Source organism: Diabrotica virgifera, chromosome 4, assembly GCF_917563875.1.
Source record: "Diabrotica virgifera virgifera chromosome 4, PGI_DIABVI_V3a".
Classification (NCBI taxonomy): Eukaryota; Metazoa; Arthropoda; class Insecta; order Coleoptera; family Chrysomelidae; genus Diabrotica; species Diabrotica virgifera.
This window is the reverse complement of record NC_065446.1, coordinates 193278712-193300622: the sequence shown is the minus strand read 5'-3', so window position 1 is coordinate 193300622 and position 21911 is coordinate 193278712. Positions and strand designations below refer to the sequence as shown.

Sequence of the window (21911 nt, the reverse complement as noted above, 5' to 3'; positions counted from 1 at the left end):
CAAGACAGTGACAATTTTAAAATATTTGACATGGCATCGGGAATATTTTAAGTTGTTGATTAAATAATATTGATAGTGTATTTGACTAATAATTGATTTAAGACGTGAACTTAATAAAAAGTTAATTGTTTGTTATTTATGGACGATCCAAGTAGAGAATTTACCAGGTTATATTCTGTGATCCAAGTACACACAACGCAAAGTGTAAGGATATTTTAATAATTTGACAATACCAATGACAGAAATTTCATGCCCATATAAATTTGCTTGTACTATAATTGTTGATACAGACACTCATTTCTTATAAAAAAAAAATTGTAAAACTGATAGCAATACGTGTTTTAGAATGTTTTTATAAGGGACAAAAAAATCGACCTTTTTTTGTTTCGTTTATTTTAATTTTAGTCACTTTATACCATTCTTGCTTAATAGGTGAGTTAAAGATATTGTCTTTTTACCATGCAACGACAACATTTAACGTTGGACGAGATGAATAGAGCCGTGGGCCTCCTTCAAGCTGGTATGCGACAAACTCAAGTTGCTGACCAGCTGGGTGTCTCCAAAAGCGTCGTAAGTCGTTTGTGGCGTCGGTTTAGAGACACTGGGAGTCCAGCCGAGCAACATCCAGGACGTGGTCGCTATACAACCGTGGCTCAAGACCGATATTTAATTTTAAATGCCAGAAGGCAGTCAACAATTACAGCACCCGAGCTGGTTAATGAATTACAGCTTACACATAATGTAACAATTAGCCGCAGTGCTGTGAGGAATCGTCTCCATGAAGCCAATCTTCGTAGTCGGCGACCACTGAGATGTCCACCTCTATATAGAGGCAATCGCGCTGCAAGATTAACCTGGTGTCAAGAGTTTCAGAATTGGACTGACAATGACTGGGCCACAGTTTTGTTTAGTGACGAGTCTAGATATGGATTTCATCCAGATTCTCGTCGGACAAGAGTTTGGAGAAGACCCGGAAATGGAGAACGATTACGACATCTTCAAGAAGTGTATGCATACAGAGGTGATACATTAATGGTATGGGGCGGAATCATGATTGACGGAAGAACTGACCGCATTTTCCCACGTGGCTTTCTCATAAGTCAGCAATATTTGGACACTATTCTTGAACCTGTTGTGCGCCCGTTTGCTGCTGCTGTTGGAGAAAATTTTTAATTTATGCATGATAACGCTCGATCACATGTTGCGCATATTGTAACAAACTGGTTGGATAACTGTAACGAAACGAGGTTGTGTTGTGGCAGAATAGATATTGCTTTAAAGGGTAATTACTTATTTATGGAAGTTTCCTCAAAATAGGCTAGCTGGAAATTGAAGAGACTAAACAGTAGGGCTCAGGGAAGGATCAGGCCGTATTTGCATGCCCTAGTAAGACGGTACCTACTGAAATACTTGAATGATAAAGAAAATAAATTAATATAAGGAGTAATGACAAGAAAAGAACTATTGACCAAGAAGATATTCAGAAGTAGTGTTGAGCGCCAGGAAAGAATAGAATATATTGCTCTCCACGTGACCTATATTGCTGTACCTAACTAATACTATTAAAAGGTAGGATAATAAAACATATAAGTATGTACAACCAACCAATTTAATGAAAAAAAAAATACCTATAACCCCTATATATACAAATTTATACACTAGCTAACTAGTACCTGTCGTACTAGAAGGATACGCTCCTGTCGACACTGAGATTTACAGAAAAAAATAAAACACAAAAATTTAATTAATTATACCAAGACAGTTATTTGAAATTACAAGTTATTTACCTAAACAAAAATATTATATTGATATTGATCACAATATTGGCTGACAATTCCGTATCTGACCTAAAGCGATAAACCTGAGTACAATATCTAATAACTGAAATAAAGGTTATGAAATAAGGGAATAAACACCTAGATATTGTATACAACACCTTTACACGATGATTTATAACCTTCAGATTATTTTAAATGAATGATGTGAGCGGTGAAAGGTAAAATTTGTTGAAAAATATTAAATATTAGACAGTTATTAAATTTTAGCAAAGTGAGTTTATATTATTATTAAGGTTATTTATTTCAAAGTTATTAAAACTATTAAAGTTGAAAGATATTATTGAACAAAATTTGAAAACGTAAATTTTACTATAAAACCTGTTGCTTCTACAAGTGAGAGCTGGTTTCTTCTCCAAAATCCTGCTAGATGAATGGTTGGAGATCCAAGTTATCCTCCAATCTTCCCCAAACCTGGGGGGTACTGTCATCCACAAGGAGGTACGCTTCTATGACTGGCAAATCAACACATATTCCATAAAAGTAACAAAATCGCCCAAAATTTCCCAAAATTATTTTATTCCATTTCCAAAAAAACAAAAGCTGTGACTTGACTTAATCTTCTACTTCTCCTTCTCCACCAGTGGCTAAAAAACAAACCTTGATCAGCTGGTTGGCCTTGAGCATATATGAAACAGGGCCTCTACAAAAAGGTGTATCACCTTATCAGAACTTGACAGAGAAAAAATCTAAGTAAAAATTGAAGTTTGATGTCCATGCTTAAAGTTCATTGACCTTGATTATCCTTGAATGGAAACAGCTTTTTAAACGAATATAAGAAAGTATTTAGACAAGTAAATGGGGATCTTGCAATCAAAGATTACACTCTGGAGTTATTTAAAGGAGAGAATTAGCTTATCATTGATTTCAAACTTGTGGAGTGAAAATGTAATTCTTGGAATTTTTTTGATCTGTAGAACGTAGATTAGAAGTAGATATTGAAACTGTGATAACTGAAGAATAGCAATGTTTTCAATCTAATCTAAACATGGTATTAGAAATGATTTAGACAGTTACCTTTTTTTTTTCACGGAAAAGAAATGAAAAACATAGCTATGTGACATTCATACATACCCATTGCTTTCCAAAAACGGAGTTGAAAAATAAAAACTCTTCTCTTGAAACACTCCACACTACAAAACCAAAACAAAACTTCCTCCAACGTAAATTACTCTTCTTATAAATTAATATGTCAACCAAATTTCTATTTCTTATGCAATGGCCACCGGCGGAGATTGAACTGTTGCCTTATCAAAAGCCGAAAACTAAGTGCCGGACCGCTGCGGTTGCCGAAATGACCAACACGCCAGCCGGATGCCGGCATCGCCAGGCGAACCAACTTATAAAACTTGAATTTCCCCAAAAGTTACAAACATCATCCAAATAGTAAAAATCTAGGCAATACCTACTACACGCTGAAGTATATTTGGTGGTATACTTATTGGGAGTTGCTTTTCCTAATAAATATTTTGAAATGCATATTATAAAGTGACGATGAGTATCACTCATCGTTACATTCCCCCATTACTTGTAAGAAAAAAAATTGATCTTATGAACAATTTTTTTTTTATTATATACACATATATATATACACACACACATACATATATATACATATATATACACACATATATATACCCATATAGATACTCCATACAAATATCCACAGAGAAAAATCACACGCTGTGGGTTCCAACACAGCCGTGAAGAAAACAAATATCTAAAATATATCAAGAACCTATGAATACTACACTACTATAAACTAACCTATCGTTGGACACCGTCCAAACTCATAGTACCAGTCCTCTGTGACACATACCAAAAAGACCAAATTGTGTTCAAGTTGATTTAGTAGATTTAAATAAAACCCCAAATTATAGTCAACAAGAACACCATAACAACAATATTCGAATACAAACTCAATATAACCTATACGACGACTAACTTACTCACACTTACAGCTGACTCGATCGATCATACCTAACCGCAAATTATGAGTCATGTAAATGGAGATGAATTAATGCCCGATATATCTCATATGGTACCAACATACTTAGTTAAGGTCTATTATAACCCTTTGCTAAATTTCATAATTCAGATAAATTCTACTACAAAAATGTCGAATGGCACGAGTAGTACAAATTGTTCTATCGATGGACAACAGATTTAAATAGAGCATATCAAAAGTGAACAATCAGTAAAAATTTCGTAGCCAATTCTCAACATGCAAAAAAAAATAGACCTGATAACCTAACCTACATATAAGAGTCATTAACAAGAAAGGGGAAAATTTATTGTAGCAAGACGTTTATCCTAAATTGATCCGACAGTGGACAACAGATTTATAGGGAAGCATATCCAAGGTGGAACAATCAGGCAGATTTAATTGAGCAATGCTACAACTTAGCGCTAAATGTGCTAATAATGATTACATATTTGTTACCATGACCCTAACTCAACTGATCATCAGATTTGTATCAGATTCAATAGAAGATCTATCTAAGGGTGACTAATTGAATAGTTGACCTAACAGAAGTCAGCTTACTCTGGGACTCTCTAACTATAGCTATAGCTACAACAGATTGATAAGAATGGCCAGAAGAAGCTAACCAATATTTCGAAGTCATCTCTCATGAAAGAATTCAAGAAGTCACATATTAATAACTCTTATAAATAAAACCAATTATGTAAATACTAGAGAACAAGTAAATCAATTTCTAAAGAAACTGCAGATTAAGAAAATGTTCCCTAGTTACTCACAAAGAACAGGATATTGATCCTGACCCTAAGGTACATATGAACCAGAAAAAATTTAGTTCCTCGGAAAGATGATGCTTGAACAAAATAATCCCCCGGTGAATACAAAAGCTACAATATTTCAATATATCAAAGAAGTTACCATCATTATCAGAATAATAAAATAGTAAACTTAAGAATAGAAAAACATACAAGTTAAGACTAAGTCTCTTCAGAATGAATGTAAACTGAAAATCAAATAAGAATGCCCAATACATGATTAAAATGATGATTAAACATTCTATCATAAAGATTCAGCATCTGAGCTAATTGAGGTAGGCTTGGAACTAGGCAACTCTGAGCAATGAAATCTGCTTCCTATCAGGTGCACAGTCGATAAGCAACAAGTCTCGAACCCACGTATTTGCATAGCCAAGCTAGGCAAACCACTTTCCTCAGAAATGTTCACTCCAATAAATAATGAAATGGTTTCATAGTGTTTATCATAAATTTAATCTCAATTAACTTTATCAAAATTTGGACACATGCAGTATAACTTTTGAATCACACTGTATACTAAAATTGCATTTACCCAAACAAATATCACAATGACTTCTTTAGACAAAAACAAGCTAATGTACCAAGGAATCATGCTAAGCATTGAAATAACTTTCCAGTAGAAACTACAAAATCAAATACAAAACGAGATAATCCTAATCTAAACCTATTATGCAGATACACTAATATACAAGTGATGACATATATAAGCATAATCACATACAAGGTGTTAACAGTTCCATACCAGTTCAATATTAAGCCAAACTAAGCTAAATCTCAATAATAATCTAATGACATCTCAGATACATAGAATATGGAAAGCTAGAAAGATTACTATAATAGATAAAACATAGAGTCCCTATCCGGTGACTAAAATCAAAATCCAAGCATTAACCTATTCATTGAACAATCGAGTATTTCTGAAATTTAGAAAGAGGAATTAACTTGATCAAAACTGTTAAGTTAATCTTCTTCTTCTGATGACGAAGATGCTAAGTCGTTGACAGTATTATCTGGTAGTAAGTCCTTTATGTGAAATCGACCAAGTTTCTTGTTGGACGAACTATCTTTTAATTCATATATTAAAGGAGAGATTACTTTACTGACAACACATGGGACATATTTCTGACAAAATTTGGCAGAAATAGCATCACCTTTACTTGACTTAACAAAATTACGTTTTAATACCCGATCACCAACAAAGAATCGCAAATCTCTTTTCCTCAAATTGTATTGACTCTGTGACTTAAGGTAAGAAGATTTTAACTTCTTCCTGATGTCTGCAAATATTGGAGGCAAAGTCTGAATATCATCTAAACGATGAAGCTTCTCAGAGATCTGAGGGAGATTTGTGGAATTGTCTGAAATTAAACCAAAATAATCACCAGACAAAGCAATATTTCTACCAAAATTTAAATAAGCTGGAGAACATTGAGTAACTTCATGGACCGAAGTTCTTATGGCTTGAGCTATTGAGTGAATATACTGGTCCCAAGCTCTGTGATCTGGATATGTGTATGATCTAAGGGCTGTTACAATACTGCGGTTCACTCGCTCACTATGATTAGCTTGCGGAAAAGCCTTAGACACAAATTGAGGACCATTGTCACAAGACACAATTTGGGGAACACCAAACAACAAAAAGACTTGTTCCTCCAAATATTTCACAATGGCAGGGACAGTGGCATTCCGAAGAGGAAAAACTAGTGGAAATTTTGTAAAGTAGTCCACAACCACCAAACAATAGGTATAGCCATTGTAGCTACGAGGATATGGTCCAATCAGATCCATGGATATCATCTGCCATGGGAAGTCAATGTTCCTAAAAGTACCCATTAATCCAGCTTGTGGCATAGTACTTGGCTTGCAAGTAGCACAAACTTTGCATCTAGATATATATTTCTTAATATAGTTGCGCATGCCAGGCCAATAATATAATTCTGCTATCCTACTAAATGTTTTATAAGAACCAAAATGACCAGATGTCACATTATCATGAAATGTACGAAGAATTTCATCCCGGTTTGCTGTTGGGACAACAATCTTCCAATCAGACATATTAGACAAAGCTTCCACTGAACTAACGACATGCTTATAAAGGATATTATTTTCTACTTTAAAATCAGGATACTGATCAGGTGTTTGAGTAACTTTTTCCAACATTTTCTGATACCATGCATCCGGAACTAAAGTGGATAAGTCAAGAAGATTGACATCAAATGTTCGAGACAAAGCATCAGCTACTACAACACCATTTGCTTTACGATGGACGATATTATAATCAAAGGCTGACAACTTACAAATCCATCGAGACAAACGTTGGGAGGGGTTACGCATAGAATGCATCCACAATAATGAACTGTGGTCAGTAATAAGGGTGCACTTACGACCTTCTAAATAGTAACGGAAAGCCTCCAAGCCATGAATAATAGCAAGGAGTTCACGCTCTGTAGTGGAGTAATTTTTCTGAGCCTTATTAAGCTTCTTACTAGTATAGGCTATGGGGTGTTCAGAACCATCTTTCATCTGAAAGAGTACACCACCTGAAGCGGTATTTGAACAATCTGTCATGAGATAGAAGTGTTCACTGAAATCAGGTGAAGTCATGACCGGAGCACTGGTAAGAGCTTCCTTAATGCGATGAAAAGCATCATCGGCTTCAGGAGTCCAGGTGATAGTCTGGCCCTTTTTTCTATTCTTAAGGAGGTCAGTAAGGGGTGATAATAAAGTAGAATAAGAAGGCACAAATCGACGATAGTAACCACACATGCCCAAGATCCTACGTAATTGTGTAGTAGTTTTAGGAATGGGGAAGTCCTTAATAGCGGTTACTTTATCAGGGTCTGTTCTCAAACCTTGATGATCAACAACATATCCTAGAAATTTCAAATTAGGACGACAAAAATTACATTTCTCTAAATTAACAGTGAGATTAGCCTCTTTAAGGCGTGAAAATAATTTCTCCAATATTTCAATATGTGAAGAAAAATCAGGAGTAACAACTATGATGTCATCTAAATAATAGAATACGAATGGTTCGAGTTGGGGACCAATAACCAAGTCCATTAAACGACACATTGTTTGCGGAGCTGAAACTAGACCGAAAGGCATTGTGACAAATTGAAATAACCCTTTACCACTGACAGCGAAAGCAGTATACTTCTTACTCTCTTCGCTTAACGGAATTTGTAAGAAGGCTTTGGATAAATCGATCGAAGAGATATATTTGGCATTCTGAAGTTTGCTCAGAATTATATCTATCCGAGGGATGGGATAAGCATCTCGATTAGTAGTGATACTATTAAGTTTGCGACCATCGAAGCATACTCGGAATGATCCATCCTTCTTCTTTGTCATCCATAACGGCGAACAATAAGAAGAATTCGAATGTTCGATAATGTTTAGAGAGAGCATCGTATCAATTTCTTTCCCTAAATCTGCTTGCCATGCCTGAGGTATGGGATATTGATATTGTCTAAACGGAGTTGAAGTGTTCACTTCGATAGTATGAGATATTAAATGTGTACGGCCTAATTTATCTTTGGAAGATATAGAAGAAAATTTAGAGATAATATTCTCTAACTGGTTTTGTTCTAAGCTAGACAAACTAGAGAACTCACGAATGGCACTTACAGTTGCGACATTAAAGGAAGATATAAACAACGAAAAATCTGAACAGTTTAATGTACTATTAAATGCATTTAAGAAATCCATGCCAAGAATTATAGAATTTTTAATTGAAGGGATAACATAAAATGTAATCATTTTCCGAATATTGGCAACTACGATTTCTGTGTCAAATTTACCTGTAATTGACTGGATAGCACCATCCGCAGTAGAGACTTGCAGAGAAGAAATAGGCATAACATTAATATCCGTGTTTTCTAACAATTTCAGCGAATTCAAACCTATTAAAGAAATGTTAGAACCACTATCTAATAGAGCTAAACAAGATTGTCCTAAAATTTCAATTTCAAGATAAGGTCGGTTATCATTATGTTTCCTAACTAATAACGAATTTATATCAAAATCCAAAATATCTGATTTATTTTCAAAATTATCTGGTATTAACATAGACATATTATTATTATTTACAAACGTACAACCTGGTATAGAATTTGGAACTGTTTCCTTGTCTTGATTATGCTTATTACTAAAATTCCAGGTTAAGACTGGAGGGGATAATCTACGATCAAGCGAACTGTACGAGTCAACTGAAGTGTTACTAACAATTACTTTTTCCCTGATTTCGGTTTGCGTGCTGGCCTCCGGTTGGAAGTGTTTCTTCCTTCCTGAGAGGGTGTGTTCGAGCTGCTGGCAGGTATTGGACCTGAAGCTTCGTCTACAGCTGCGGTCATATTCCCTGATGGGGCTGCTGTTTGAGGAACGCTCAGGGTACGAGCCTCTGCATGCTCGTTTCCCGAACACTTAAAACAGTTACGTTTTAATGTGTTGTCTCTACCACAACCGTGGCAAAAAATCCGCGTTTGGGGTCTGGTACAATCACGAAATGCGTGATTAGCTTCCCGACAATTCCAGCAAGAAAAAGAAGAAGTAGTCACAGACACATTCGGTGTATGGGGTCTAGATTGCCAAGAACGATTTCTCGAGGAGTGAGAGGTAAATCCAGCACCAGGATTAGATGTTGTAGGAGGATGAAAAGACCAGGATAGAGTTTCTTCTAACCGTTTACACTTATCTGTCAGGTCTTCGATAGTGGCTATATCAACAAGTGCCAATTGGGCATGGTAAAAAGGTAGCAAACATTTTAGAATTATCTTAATTTTTGCATTCTCTGTTAAAGGAGTATCTAAACGACTACACATACCCAACATAGTGTTAATAAACATAGTCACTGATTCTCCCGGTTTCTGCTTGCGGTTCTTGATTTCGTCTAAGAGATCAGTTTGGAAAGAATAAGGCAGAAAATCGGATTTTAGTTTCTGAGCCAAACCAGTCCAAGTGGTAAAGCTACCACGGTTGTTCATAAACCACGTAAAAGCATGGCCTGTAAATAATTCAGCAGAAGCTGCAAAAAGATCCTCCTCACTCACACCTCTTGAAATCCGAAGACATTCCACCCTATCCAAAAATGAAATAACTTGGTCATAGTGACCTTCACCAGAAAACGAAACTCCCCATTTATGTACCTGAACAGGCTTGGGATGTAATAAGGAATTAGCGGCTTGAACCGAAGAAACAGGGGTGGACGTGGCTATAGGATTTACTCGAGAATCGAGTTCACCTTCTAGACTGAGAATCTTAATGGACATAGAGCGTTTGTAAAGTTGTTGCTCCTCATCTGAGCAACATAGTAAGTGGACACGACCAGAGATATGAGCAAGACGTGAAATGTACCTAGAATACATGCTATCATGGACAGTCCCTCTAAAAGTGGATATCTTTTGAGTAAGATCCTCGATGGTCTCATTTATTCCCTGTTGTTGTTCCAGGAAAGGAATAGCTGCAGCTGAAATTTGACGGAAACTCCTGTTTCCTTGCTCCTGTTTAAGAGCACCACGCAATAGACTGCGTTTTCTATCACATTTAGCGGCTTCTTCAACCTCTATTTCCCTTATCCTCAGCTCATAGTCCAACTCCCTAACTAACAAATGTTCTGGCTGAAAGGTACACATGGTGATAGGGAAAGAATTAGTAACAATAAACCCAACCCAACAACGACAAACCGAACCCAACCCAACAACGACAAACCGAACCCGATCCAACAAACTAACGACCAATTAACCGACAATCTACTAAACGAGCTGCTAAACTAATGAACGAATAAACCGACAAACCAAATATAACCGAGATATATATTTGGGGTAGATATTTAAAATAATTTAAATAAATGTTTTAAGTGAAAATGTATATGTAAAAAAAATGAAATCTTTATAAGTTATATATAGGTATAGAGTGCAATAACTTAGCAAAACTAAAGTATATTACGGCTGCACCTAAATCAAAAGTAGTAATGTACCTAGATATCAAAAAAAAATAAATCATTCAAAATTTTTCAAAATAAATATCCAGGTATCACCAAACCGACCAGACCGAAATGTCAACCAATATACCTATTCAAATATTATCCTACTCAAGATTTACAATTATTATTTTAAATAAATTAAAATAGTACCAATACAGCAATATAAGTGCACTAGTTTATTGTTTCAAGTAACGTACAAAAAAGAAACCAAAAATATCTCTATATACTTACAAAATATACAACAATGGACCAGAAAGATACTTACTAGAAAAATTTACAATAAGCAACAAAATAAAAGGTACTGTCTTACTGAAAACTGGGCTCCACGTTGGCGAGCGCCAATTGTAACGAAACGAGGTTGTGTTGTGGCAGAATAGATATTGCTTTAAAGGGTAATTACTTATTTATGGAAGTTTCCTCAAAATAGGCTAGCTGGAAATTGAAGAGACTAAACAGTAGGGCTCAGGGAAGGATCAGGCCGTATTTGCATGCCCTAGTAAGACGGTACCTACTGAAATACTTGAATGATAAAGAAAATAAATTAATATAAGGAGTAATGACAAGAAAAGAACTATTGACCAAGAAGATATTCAGAAGTAGTGTTGAGCGCCAGGAAAGAATAGAATATATTGCTCTCCACGTGACCTATATTGCTGTACCTAACTAATACTATTAAAAGGTAGGATAATAAAACATATAAGTATGTACAACCAACCAATTTAATGAAAAAAAAATACCTATAACCCCTATATATACAAATTTATACACTAGCTAACTAGTACCTGTCGTACTAGAAGGATACGCTCCTGTCGACACTGAGATTTACAGAAAAAAATAAAACACAAAAATTTAATTAATTATACCAAGACAGTTATTTGAAATTACAAGTTATTTACCTAAACAAAAATATTATATTGATATTGATCACAATATTGGCTGACAATTCCGTATCTGACCTAAAGCGATAAACCTGAGTACAATATCTAATAACTGAAATAAAGGTTATGAAATAAGGGAATAAACACCTAGATATTGTATACAACACCTTTACACGATGATTTATAACCTTCAGATTATTTTAAATGAATGATGTGAGCGGTGAAAGGTAAAATTTGTTGAAAAATATTAAATATTAGACAGTTATTAAATTTTAGCAAAGTGAGTTTATATTATTATTAAGGTTATTTATTTCAAAGTTATTAAAACTATTAAAGTTGAAAGATATTATTGAACAAAATTTGAAAACGTAAATTTTACTATAAAACCTGTTGCTTCTACAAGTGAGAGCTGGTTTCTTCTCCAAAATCCTGCTAGATGAATGGTTGGAGATCCAAGTTATCCTCCAATCTTCCCCAAACCTGGGGGGTACTGTCATCCACAAGGAGGTACGCTTCTATGACTGGCAAATCAACATATATTCCATAAAAGTAACAAAATCGCCCAAAATTTCCCAAAATTATTTTATTCCATTTCCAAAAAAACAAAAGCTGTGACTTGACTTAATCTTCTACTTCTCCTTCTCCACCAGTGGCTAAAAAACAAACCTTGATCAGCTGGTTGGCCTTGAGCATATATGAAACAGGGCCTCTACAAAAAGGTGTATCACCTTATCAGAACTTGACAGAGAAAAAATCTAAGTAAAAATTGAAGTTTGATGTCCATGCTTAAAGTTCATTGACCTTGATTATCCTTGAATGGAAACAGCTTTTTAAACGAATATAAGAAAGTATTTAGACAAGTAAATGGGGATCTTGCAATCAAAGATTACACTCTGGAGTTATTTAAAGGAGAGAATTAGCTTATCATTGATTTCAAACTTGTGGAGTGAAAATGTAATTCTTGGAATTTTTTTGATCTGTAGAACGTAGATTAGAAGTAGATATTGAAACTGTGATAACTGAAGAATAGCAATGTTTTCAATCTAATCTAAACATGGTATTAGAAATGATTTAGACAGTTACCTTTTTTTTTTCACGGAAAAGAAATGAAAAACCATAGCTATGTGACATTCATACATACCCATTGCTTTCCAAAAACGGAGTTGAAAAATAAAAACTCTTCTCTTGAAACACTCCACACTACAAAACCAAAACAAAACTTCCTCCAACGTAAATTACTCTTCTTATAAATTAATATGTCAACCAAATTTCTATTTCTTATGCAATGGCCACCGGCGGAGATTGAACTGTTGCCTTATCAAAAGCCGAAAACTAAGTGCCGGACCGCTGCGGTTGCCGAAATGACCAACACGCCAGCCGGATGCCGGCATCGCCAGGCGAACCAACTTATAAAACTTGAATTTCCCCAAAAGTTACAAACATCATCCAAATAGTAAAAATCTAGGCAATACCTACTACACGCTGAAGTATATTTGGTGGTATACTTATTGGGAGTTGCTTTTCCTAATAAATATTTTGAAATGCATATTATAAAGTGACGATGAGTATCACTCATCGTTACATAACGAGGGTATTGATGTATTGCCGTGGCCAGCACAATCACCGGACTTGAATCCTATTGAGCATGTATGGGACATGCTCCAACGAAGAATTACTCCACATATCGGCAATATCTACAATGAGTTTCAATTAAAAAAGCTTCTGAGAGAACAATGGACACCACTACCTCAAGCAGACATTAACAATGTGATTCGGAGCATGAACAGTAGATGTAGAGCTGTGATAAACCAACGTGGTGGCCATACTTTATTTTAAGTTTATATTTCGTATTTTTGACATTTTATGGTGGTATGTGAAATATGGGTGATTTGCAATATATTTTTTTTTGCTCCAATTTTCTGTTTTTTTTGCAATTTATGGTTTTTGACATATTAAACAACAATTTAAACTACAAATTTTGTATTACTTTTTTTAAGTTGATTACAGATAAACAAAATACGTCTATTTATAAAAATATCCCTAGACTTTTGCGTTGTGTGTATTTTGTTGCTAAAGATGTTCAAACTTGTAAGCGTTCCATAGTAACCATATGTTATAAAAAAATCACTTTAACACTTTTTCTCTTTTCTTGATTGCGTGTTAGATTTTGTTGTACAGTATATAAATTATTACAATCACTGAATATATAATTAGTGAAAAAATTATCATATTTATTAACTGAATTAATAATTTGCCATTATACAAGTAACAGTTATCCAAGAACATTCAAAAGCCATCCCTTTAAAATTGATGATGACATTGTCAAGCATTGTTTAGATATCCATACCAGTGAGAACTTTACTACACGTAACTTGCCGTGTAAAGACAGAAAAAGTAGGGATAGCCGTAAAATATTTGCGAAATATGTACCGATGGCCTTAAGTAATGAACATTTTTAATAATTTTAATTTATGATAATTAATATTACTTGAAAATAAAAAATTTTCACACAAAAAGCAATTTTATCAAACATTTCAAAATTTTATTATATTTGTGAAAATGCTGGTTCAGCACTTTGATGAAATGTTTAACTAAGGAAAAGTTTATGCATTTAACTTTCAAAGCTGACTCCATTATACTGAAATGCTAATGGCGACACGCTTCGCCTTAGCTTTCAGTTGCGAAAGCAAATATCTTCTACTGGCCTAAACACGAAAAGGTCGGTTATAAATGAAAGAACAGAGAATAAAGAAGTTAATGCAGTTCAATGCTTTTTAAATTCAGTTTTGTCGCCGGCGTATTAAGCACGTTCCTGCTTTTAAATGATGGAATAAGAAATTTCTGAAATTGGAAGAAATTTATTTTAGTCAAACAAAAAGAATATTGGGCGTAAATAAAAAGTAGGTAATTTTGTTTAAGTTCTTCTTTTTGTCGAATCTTTATATTTTATAAAACAATATCGAAGAATACTTATTTTAAGTATAAGTGGATAGTAAGCGTAAATTTAATTAGTAATAAAGATCTGTTAATTATTTTTCATTGTCCATTTCTCCGTATTCTGAAACAATTTACTCTCTTTTGATTTATTCCCTTTATAAAGTCCCTCTAACGTATTGTCGTGGTTTTCCTTATATGAAGATGTAACATGAAAATAGCCTTAAGTAACAAAAAAAGTTGAACTAAATGTGCCAATGCGTTGTTCTGTTGTAGCCAAAGTGGTTTTTTTCTATCTGATTAATACAAAAAAACTGTTTCCAATGGACAAGGCATGTTAAAACCACCTTTACATGCATAACAAATTAGTTCTACTGTATTGGTCCATACAAACAAAGCTTATTTTCAACCAACCAATAGAAGTCTGCAACTGCCACTCAACTGAGCTAGTGAGTTTTACAAATTTGAGGTTTATGCGACGGTTGTATATAGGGCATTCCAACATGCTTTCAAAATTAAGTCAATATGGCGGCTGGGAGGCAAACATAAATCTTATTCTGTTAGTTCATAATGTTAAGAGTGGATACATATATACAGGGTGTCCAGAAACTCTACCGACAAACGAAGACAGGAGATTCCTCATATAATTTTAAGACATTTTAACCCAATTCTTCTAGTCCGAAAATGCTTCCTAAGGGAGCTGGAGCTCTTTGAAGATGGCGTCTTGTAATTAGTTTTTCTTAAATACCTCCAGAGCGCTTCTATTTAGAAAAACAAAAATTGGTACACATATTTATCTTCCAGAGATAAATCGAGTTCATCCATTGTGAATTTCTAATACCGGTCATAGGCGTCCGTTTTGGGAAAGGCAACGGTTATTTTATCGCATAACTTTTTTGTAGTTAACTTTTAAGCATTTTTGATACTGGATTATTATATCTTGAGATATTCTAGTACTAAAAGGCACTCTTGATTTAAGTCGGTAGGATACACCGTTTTCTAGAAAAATCCATTTGAAAATTTTTCGTTTTTTAAATTTGAAAAAAATGAAAAAATTTTTTCAAAAAAAGCGGTGTATTTTACCAATTTATAGCAAAAGTAACTTTTAGTACTAAAATACCTCACAATTTAATAATCAAAAGTCAAAAATTCCTAAAGATTAAAGACAAAAAAGTTATGCGATGAAATAACCCTTCAACTTCACCTTCACCTTCACCTTCACCTTCAAACAGACGCATATGACCGGTACTATAGAATTCGCAATTAATGAAATAGATTCGTCTATGGAATATAAATAAACGTACCAGTTTTCTTTTTTCTAAATGGATTTTTTTTTAAATTTTTTTTTGGAAATTCAATAAACGAAAAATTTTCAAATCGATTTTTCTAGAAAACGGTGTGTTCTACCGACTTAAAGCAAAAGTACCTTTTAGTACTAGCACACCTCATAATTTAATAATACAGTGTCAAAAATGCTTAAAAGTTAAAGACGTAAAAGTTATGCGATAAAATAACCGTTGCCCTACCCAAAACGGACGCCTATGACGGGTACTAGAAACTCACAATAAATGTAGTCGATTTATCTCTAGAAGATAAATATACGTACCAATTTTCATTTTTTCTAAATAAACGCGTTCTGGAGTTATTTAAGAAAAACCAGTTACAAGACGCCATTTTTAAATAGCTCTAGCTCCCTTAGGAAGCATTTTCGGACTAGGTGAATTTGGTTAAATTGTCTTAAAATTATCTGAGGAATCTCCTATCTTCGTTTGTCGGTAGAGTTTCTGGACACCCTGTATATGTATATAACGAGCCAAGTGACAAAAAATCAATATTTCTGTTTTTTCCATTATAATGGTCTATGCAACAATGCTGTTAACCTATATTATGGGCCAAGTGACAGTTGCATTGGAAACATAACATGGAAACATAAATTCAACAGATAGCTTCCACTGTTAGGTTTAGTGTTCCGTTTCCTGATAAAAACTCATTTTTCTCGATTGTGTATTTTTGTCACTTGACCCGTTATACATATGTATATATCTATACTCTTTATGTGTTTTAGATCATTTTAGTTACGTTTCTTTGTAATTCTCTTATGTAGATACAATGATTAGTTTAAAATTTTCACTGGAAGTATTAATTTAAAAAGATAATATGCCTCGTTTCTGTTGTGTATGGAAGTGTGGAATGCAAAGTTATCGTGATATAGTTCAGTACCCTCCGTGCTACATTTCAAGCATAAAACTGACCTAAATAAGATATCATCTGAGAGAGAAAAACAATGGTTGAATGTTATAAAATGTCCTATAAATATGCTAAATAACTAACTACGTCCATGTTACTTACGCTTGGAAAACTTTCTTTACTGTAAGTTAATTCAGACCTCCGAGGGAAAATGAATCGATGTTATTTAATTTACCAATATTTTTCTTGTACCTACTGGCAACGCCTCTATTGCCTACCAACATGAATCTATATTATTTATTATGCCAATAATTTGCTTGTACCTACTGGCAACGTCTGTATTGCCTACCAACAACTTTCGAAAATATTCACTTGTGTATATTTATTCCCTGCTTAAAACTAAATAAGGTCGTTCAATTACTTCTACAAATAAAAACTAAACACAATGTTTAGAAGATACGACTAACAAACAATACAAAACTAATAAACAAATACAATGTTTGATAAATTTGACTCCCAACGGTGTAATAAACGTCAAAGTCTTGTAATGCACCATTGGAATAGTTTGTGACTACTGGTTAGATTGTCAAAGTATTTTTTTACAACCACTATTCAAAATGTACTTTTCTGCATAGATTTATGTTAACAAAGTTCATACTTTCTCACAATAAAAGGTATGTTACACTACTGTGCAGAAAAGGGAAGTTTCTGTGTCGGAATATTTATTTATGAACCAGTTCGTGAAGTATGCTTTTTGCAAACGCACGCGATTTTTAGAGCACGAGCGACAACGGAGCGAATGTTACCACATTTGTTTAGTCTTTGTGATTTTTCGTATCACTAATTTATTTTAAGTTATTATGAAAAAATAGCATTTCTTTCAAAATTAGAAATTAAAAATCGATTCAAAAATAAATCGATTAAATTTACAAATATTACAAACACAACATAAGTAAAGCAACTTGTGAAACGGTAACGAAGAATTTCATGTAAGTTGCTAATTACGGGGTGACGTTCGTAATTTTTTTTTGCCAAAATAAAAGGGACTAATTTTATTTTGAGCGTATTTTTCTTACATTTGATGCTAGGAACTTTTTTTGTAAAAACACGAAAAAGTTGTTTTTAACACTTTAAAAAATTATGAGTTTTCCATAAAAAATTGCTCAATTTTTTTGATAGTTCACGTTGAAATATTCTATTTGAAATTTGGGAATTATGAACATATTTTTCATTAGCTATAACTCTGCTTCTGCTAGGTCAAGGGATCTCATGCATATATCATTTTTTTTTAATTCATTGCAGGCTATATTTTTGCTAATAACCTTTTTTTTTTCGATAAAATACTTAGTTCTTGAATTATTTGCCAAAATTCGTCTAAAAACGTGTTTTTATTGATGAAAAATTGAAAAATTCACTCGAAAGTAACTCAAAAATGTTGACAGTAAAAAAGCTCTATGGAATAAAAGTTGCTTAGAATTAGTCAGTTTATCGAATTCCTCACTTATTTTGAACGTATATTTTTTCTCCCCCGAAAAGGAGTGAAACTCACCGCAATGGCAAAAGTACACATCTTCACAATATAACTTTTCTTCTTTGACATGTTACCTATGTGTATGCCAAATTTCATGTCCATCAAACTGGTTCTTTGAATTTGGAGCACCGCTATTTCATGTACTAATATTGTTAGTTTTGTGTCGGTCACCAGTTTTAGCAACTACAAGCAGCAGCCATTGCTTCAACGAATACATGGCATCTCTCAATGTGATGCTCTTCTCTGAGGTTCTCTCTTTTTTATGCGACATACGCATCTTAACTTGACCACCTTTGTCTACGTCACCACATGAGGTTTCTCTTTACGTCATGACCACCGCGTAATTATACACCACTTACACCGTTCGCACAATTCTCTTCAGGTTTATTTACCTCGTACTTGTGGACGGTCGTAGATGAGCGGCAATATACTGATCTTCTGAGTCCGAATCTCGGCACCAACAACATTTTTATTTCTAAGAATGACATAAGCTGTTCACCGTACTTCAGCGGTCACCTAAAACGGGCTCATATGAAATGCCTTACGAAGAAGGGTTTCTTACCTGTCGCTAAAATGATCACATACGGATTGCCTCCCAAGCTCTAAATAAATTGCATGCTTCTAATCTTTATGTGAAGGTGAGACGTTGCCACATCTTCGCCCCTTTATCAATTTTTGGTAAAATTAGTAGTTTGTTATTTAATTTATTTTATTTTCAAACTTTATTTATTAAACATTATTGGCACTAGTCAGTATTTATAAATTTCAACTAACTTATACATATATAATTAGTTTTATAACCATTATAATATAATAACCATTATTTTTGTTATTAATAATTTGACAAAAAATGTAAAAAGAGAAAAAGTATTTTATAGATTTATTAAAAAAAAACATGACAAACAATTTATTTATTTGGAAAATATTACAAAATGGGTATAGAAATATAAAGTTACAAAATATTTTTCCTAAATTAATATGATATGTACTACTTTGACAAATTCTAGTCCATTTATTTTACATTCTCTTAATTTTAAAATTTTTTCATTTAGAAACTTTATTTTTGCTGTACTTTCCGCAATATTTTTTTTTGGTGTCGAAACAGAATTCATTTTAATGTAGGTATTTATTTGAAATTGTAAAATTATATGAATAAAATTATTAATATTAGGATGAGGGTAGTAGGGCAGTAGAAAAAAGAATTATACTTGGAATGAAAACTTTCGAATGGGTTTGTGGTTCTTTGTAAGGATGAAGATTGCTCAGCCCAAAGATGTGGAGGAAATGTCGAATTTTCAGATATGTAATTATCAACAAGATAATCACAAAACTGGGTGACTCTTTCATCGATTGGTTTAATTTCTGCCAAATCTATAGCAAGGAAATCGCTCAAACCTTCAGGATCTAAGAATGAAAGACAAAAAATATAAATAAAAAAAATCATAATTTCAGTTAAGTCAACACCTTTTTTTCTGGTTTTCTGGAGGTAAACCCAGTGCTTGAACCTTTCTATACCATGCATTACCCAAATGAAAGCCATATCCATGAAGATCTGCTTCAGGAAATGCAATACGGATACTATTATGAATGGAAATTTCAAAGTCTGAAGGTATTACTTTAGGGGATACAGGACAAATAATTTTAAATCATTCTTCTCTGATATATTCAAAAGCGAGATAATATATTATGACGATGATATTTTATCTTGAAGTAAACAAAAGACAAGAGGAATATAATATCCAATTTTTATAAATCAAAATATTTCATATCAATCAAAATTTTTTATAAATTATGATTTGGCAACACTGTCTCATTATACAGAGATTAAATAGACAAAGTATCTGCCTAAATGATTAACTAAACGGAGGCATTTCGGTTGTACCTGGGAGGCATTTCATGTATGAAAATATTTACCTGAAAAAGTGGGAGGCGTTTCGATAACGTCGCCTAAAACCATCGGTTCTCCTAGGCTAGTCTGCCTATATAATAGGGTTAACGATGCAATTTGCGCCAGAATCGAAACAATCTCCTCGACAAAGAAGCCATACGGTATTATTACCAGTCTAGCACTAGTTTGTGAGTTTGAACAACCATACTTACCAAACCAAATAAAATTTTCAATTAATATGAATAAGGTTATTAGAGATACAAAAATTAAAATAAGCGACAGAAGAGCTGGGCTAGTACTAGCTCTTGGTAATAATGGTTTAATAAATCTAACAAAAATTATACTGTCTAATGAGACAAGAATAAAAATCTCTAAACGCCATACAAATGAGTGGCGCATACAATATTCCAGCTAGAAAAGAACTGATATGAATATTACGTGGCGCGAAAATGTATTTTCATTTTAATGAAAAATAAAATTCTAGTCTCATTTTAAAAGATGTTTCCATAATATTTGCTAAATTTGAAGTAAAACGCACCACAAAAGGGTAACTTTGTTACAGTTTGTATTTTAAAGCTCTTTTGTGGCGCGTTTTACTTCAAATTTTGCAAATATTATGGAAATGTGTCTTAAAATAAAACTAGAATTTTATTTTCCATCAAAATGAAGAAAATACATTTTCGCGCCACGTAATATTCATATCAGTTCTTTTGTAGCTGGAAAATTGTATGCGTCACTCATTTTTACGGCGTTTTGCGGTTTTTTATTCTTGTATCAGGAGTTTTTCAAAGTTATTTATAAATTAAATGTATGTAGTTGAATGTAATGTTTATCGATTCCACGTTAAACGTTAAGTCGCCTTTCTCACATTTTCTCCCAAATGAGCTAGTGTCCATCGAATGTACACTAGATTTTTTTCTATTCGAAATATATCGAAAAAAAGATTGGGATGGCCGGTAAATGAAGTCGAATTTCCCTATCAAAGTTAGCGTCGTAACCACTACAACTAAATAAACTATTTCGGCCATAATGGTTAAATGGATTATATTTTGAAGCTTGATAACTTTAAAACGGCTTAACCGATTTTGATCACTAACCATGAGTTTGAAACGTATTGACAAGTAGTAAGTATCTGATGCATCCAAGGTCAAATATGATAACTGAAGGTATTAAAGGAATTATTGAGCATGAAAAACCGTTTTTCCCATAGGAAATAGATTTGATCATATTTATGAATCCTATACTTAAAAATTCGAAATTTCTCAGATATGAGGTATACACCGTTAGACGCGTCTAGAGTCCTCCTACAGACACCTAGTTATTGACGAAATTCGTAGGTTGAAATTTTGAGTAATTGTTGAAAAACCAAAATTTTCAAAGTTTAGTTTTTCACTTTTCGGCTATACAGAGCCGTGTGTATGTCTGGTCGTAACCGCTTAACTCAACACTATTGATTTGGTATATTTGTTGTTTATCTGTCTCTCCATGAACCTAAAATATATACCGCCAATACATAAATGTCTTTTTGTACCTACTAAGGCCTATAGCTGGCTTATGTGTGGTCGAAAGTACATACCTGCAAATATTTTCCCCTTTTTAATTAGAAATTTAATAAAATTTCTGAGCTCGGTAACTTTTGAATGGTATAACCGATTTTTAAAATTAAACATGCGTTGGAAATGTAATGATCAGTAATATGAAATGCCGTAAAATTCAGACTTAGATTTCTAAATTTTTGGGAATTTTGGGGATGAGAACGAAAAACCGACCCTAAATGGGAGAGGCCCTAAAATCAACACCCTTGAACTAAAATCGATGATTGACATATAGATGTGCGAGTCTTTTCCTAGACTTTAAGATGGGATGTGGCCCAATTTTC

General features: G+C 33.6%; 1 protein-coding gene and 1 long non-coding RNA gene across 2 annotated transcripts; both read right to left on the bottom strand.

The window, feature by feature from the left end:
- Positions 1-1591: 1591 nt before the first annotated feature.
- Positions 1592-4774, bottom strand: LOC126884052 (uncharacterized). Its single transcript, XR_007697816.1, has 2 exons — positions 2910-4774; positions 1592-2422 (listed from the first exon to the last, which is right to left on the bottom strand). It is a non-coding gene; the product is annotated as an uncharacterized LOC126884052 (long non-coding RNA).
- Positions 4775-8813: 4039 nt separating this feature from the next.
- Positions 8814-13033, bottom strand: LOC126884051 (uncharacterized). Its single transcript, XM_050649841.1, has 2 exons — positions 12634-13033; positions 8814-12145 (listed from the first exon to the last, which is right to left on the bottom strand). The coding sequence occupies exon 2, from the start codon at positions 10262-10264 to the stop codon at positions 8861-8863; it is 1404 nt and encodes a 467-aa protein (XP_050505798.1). The 5' UTR covers positions 10265-12145; positions 12634-13033; the 3' UTR covers positions 8814-8860.
- Positions 13034-21911: the final 8878 nt, after the last annotated feature.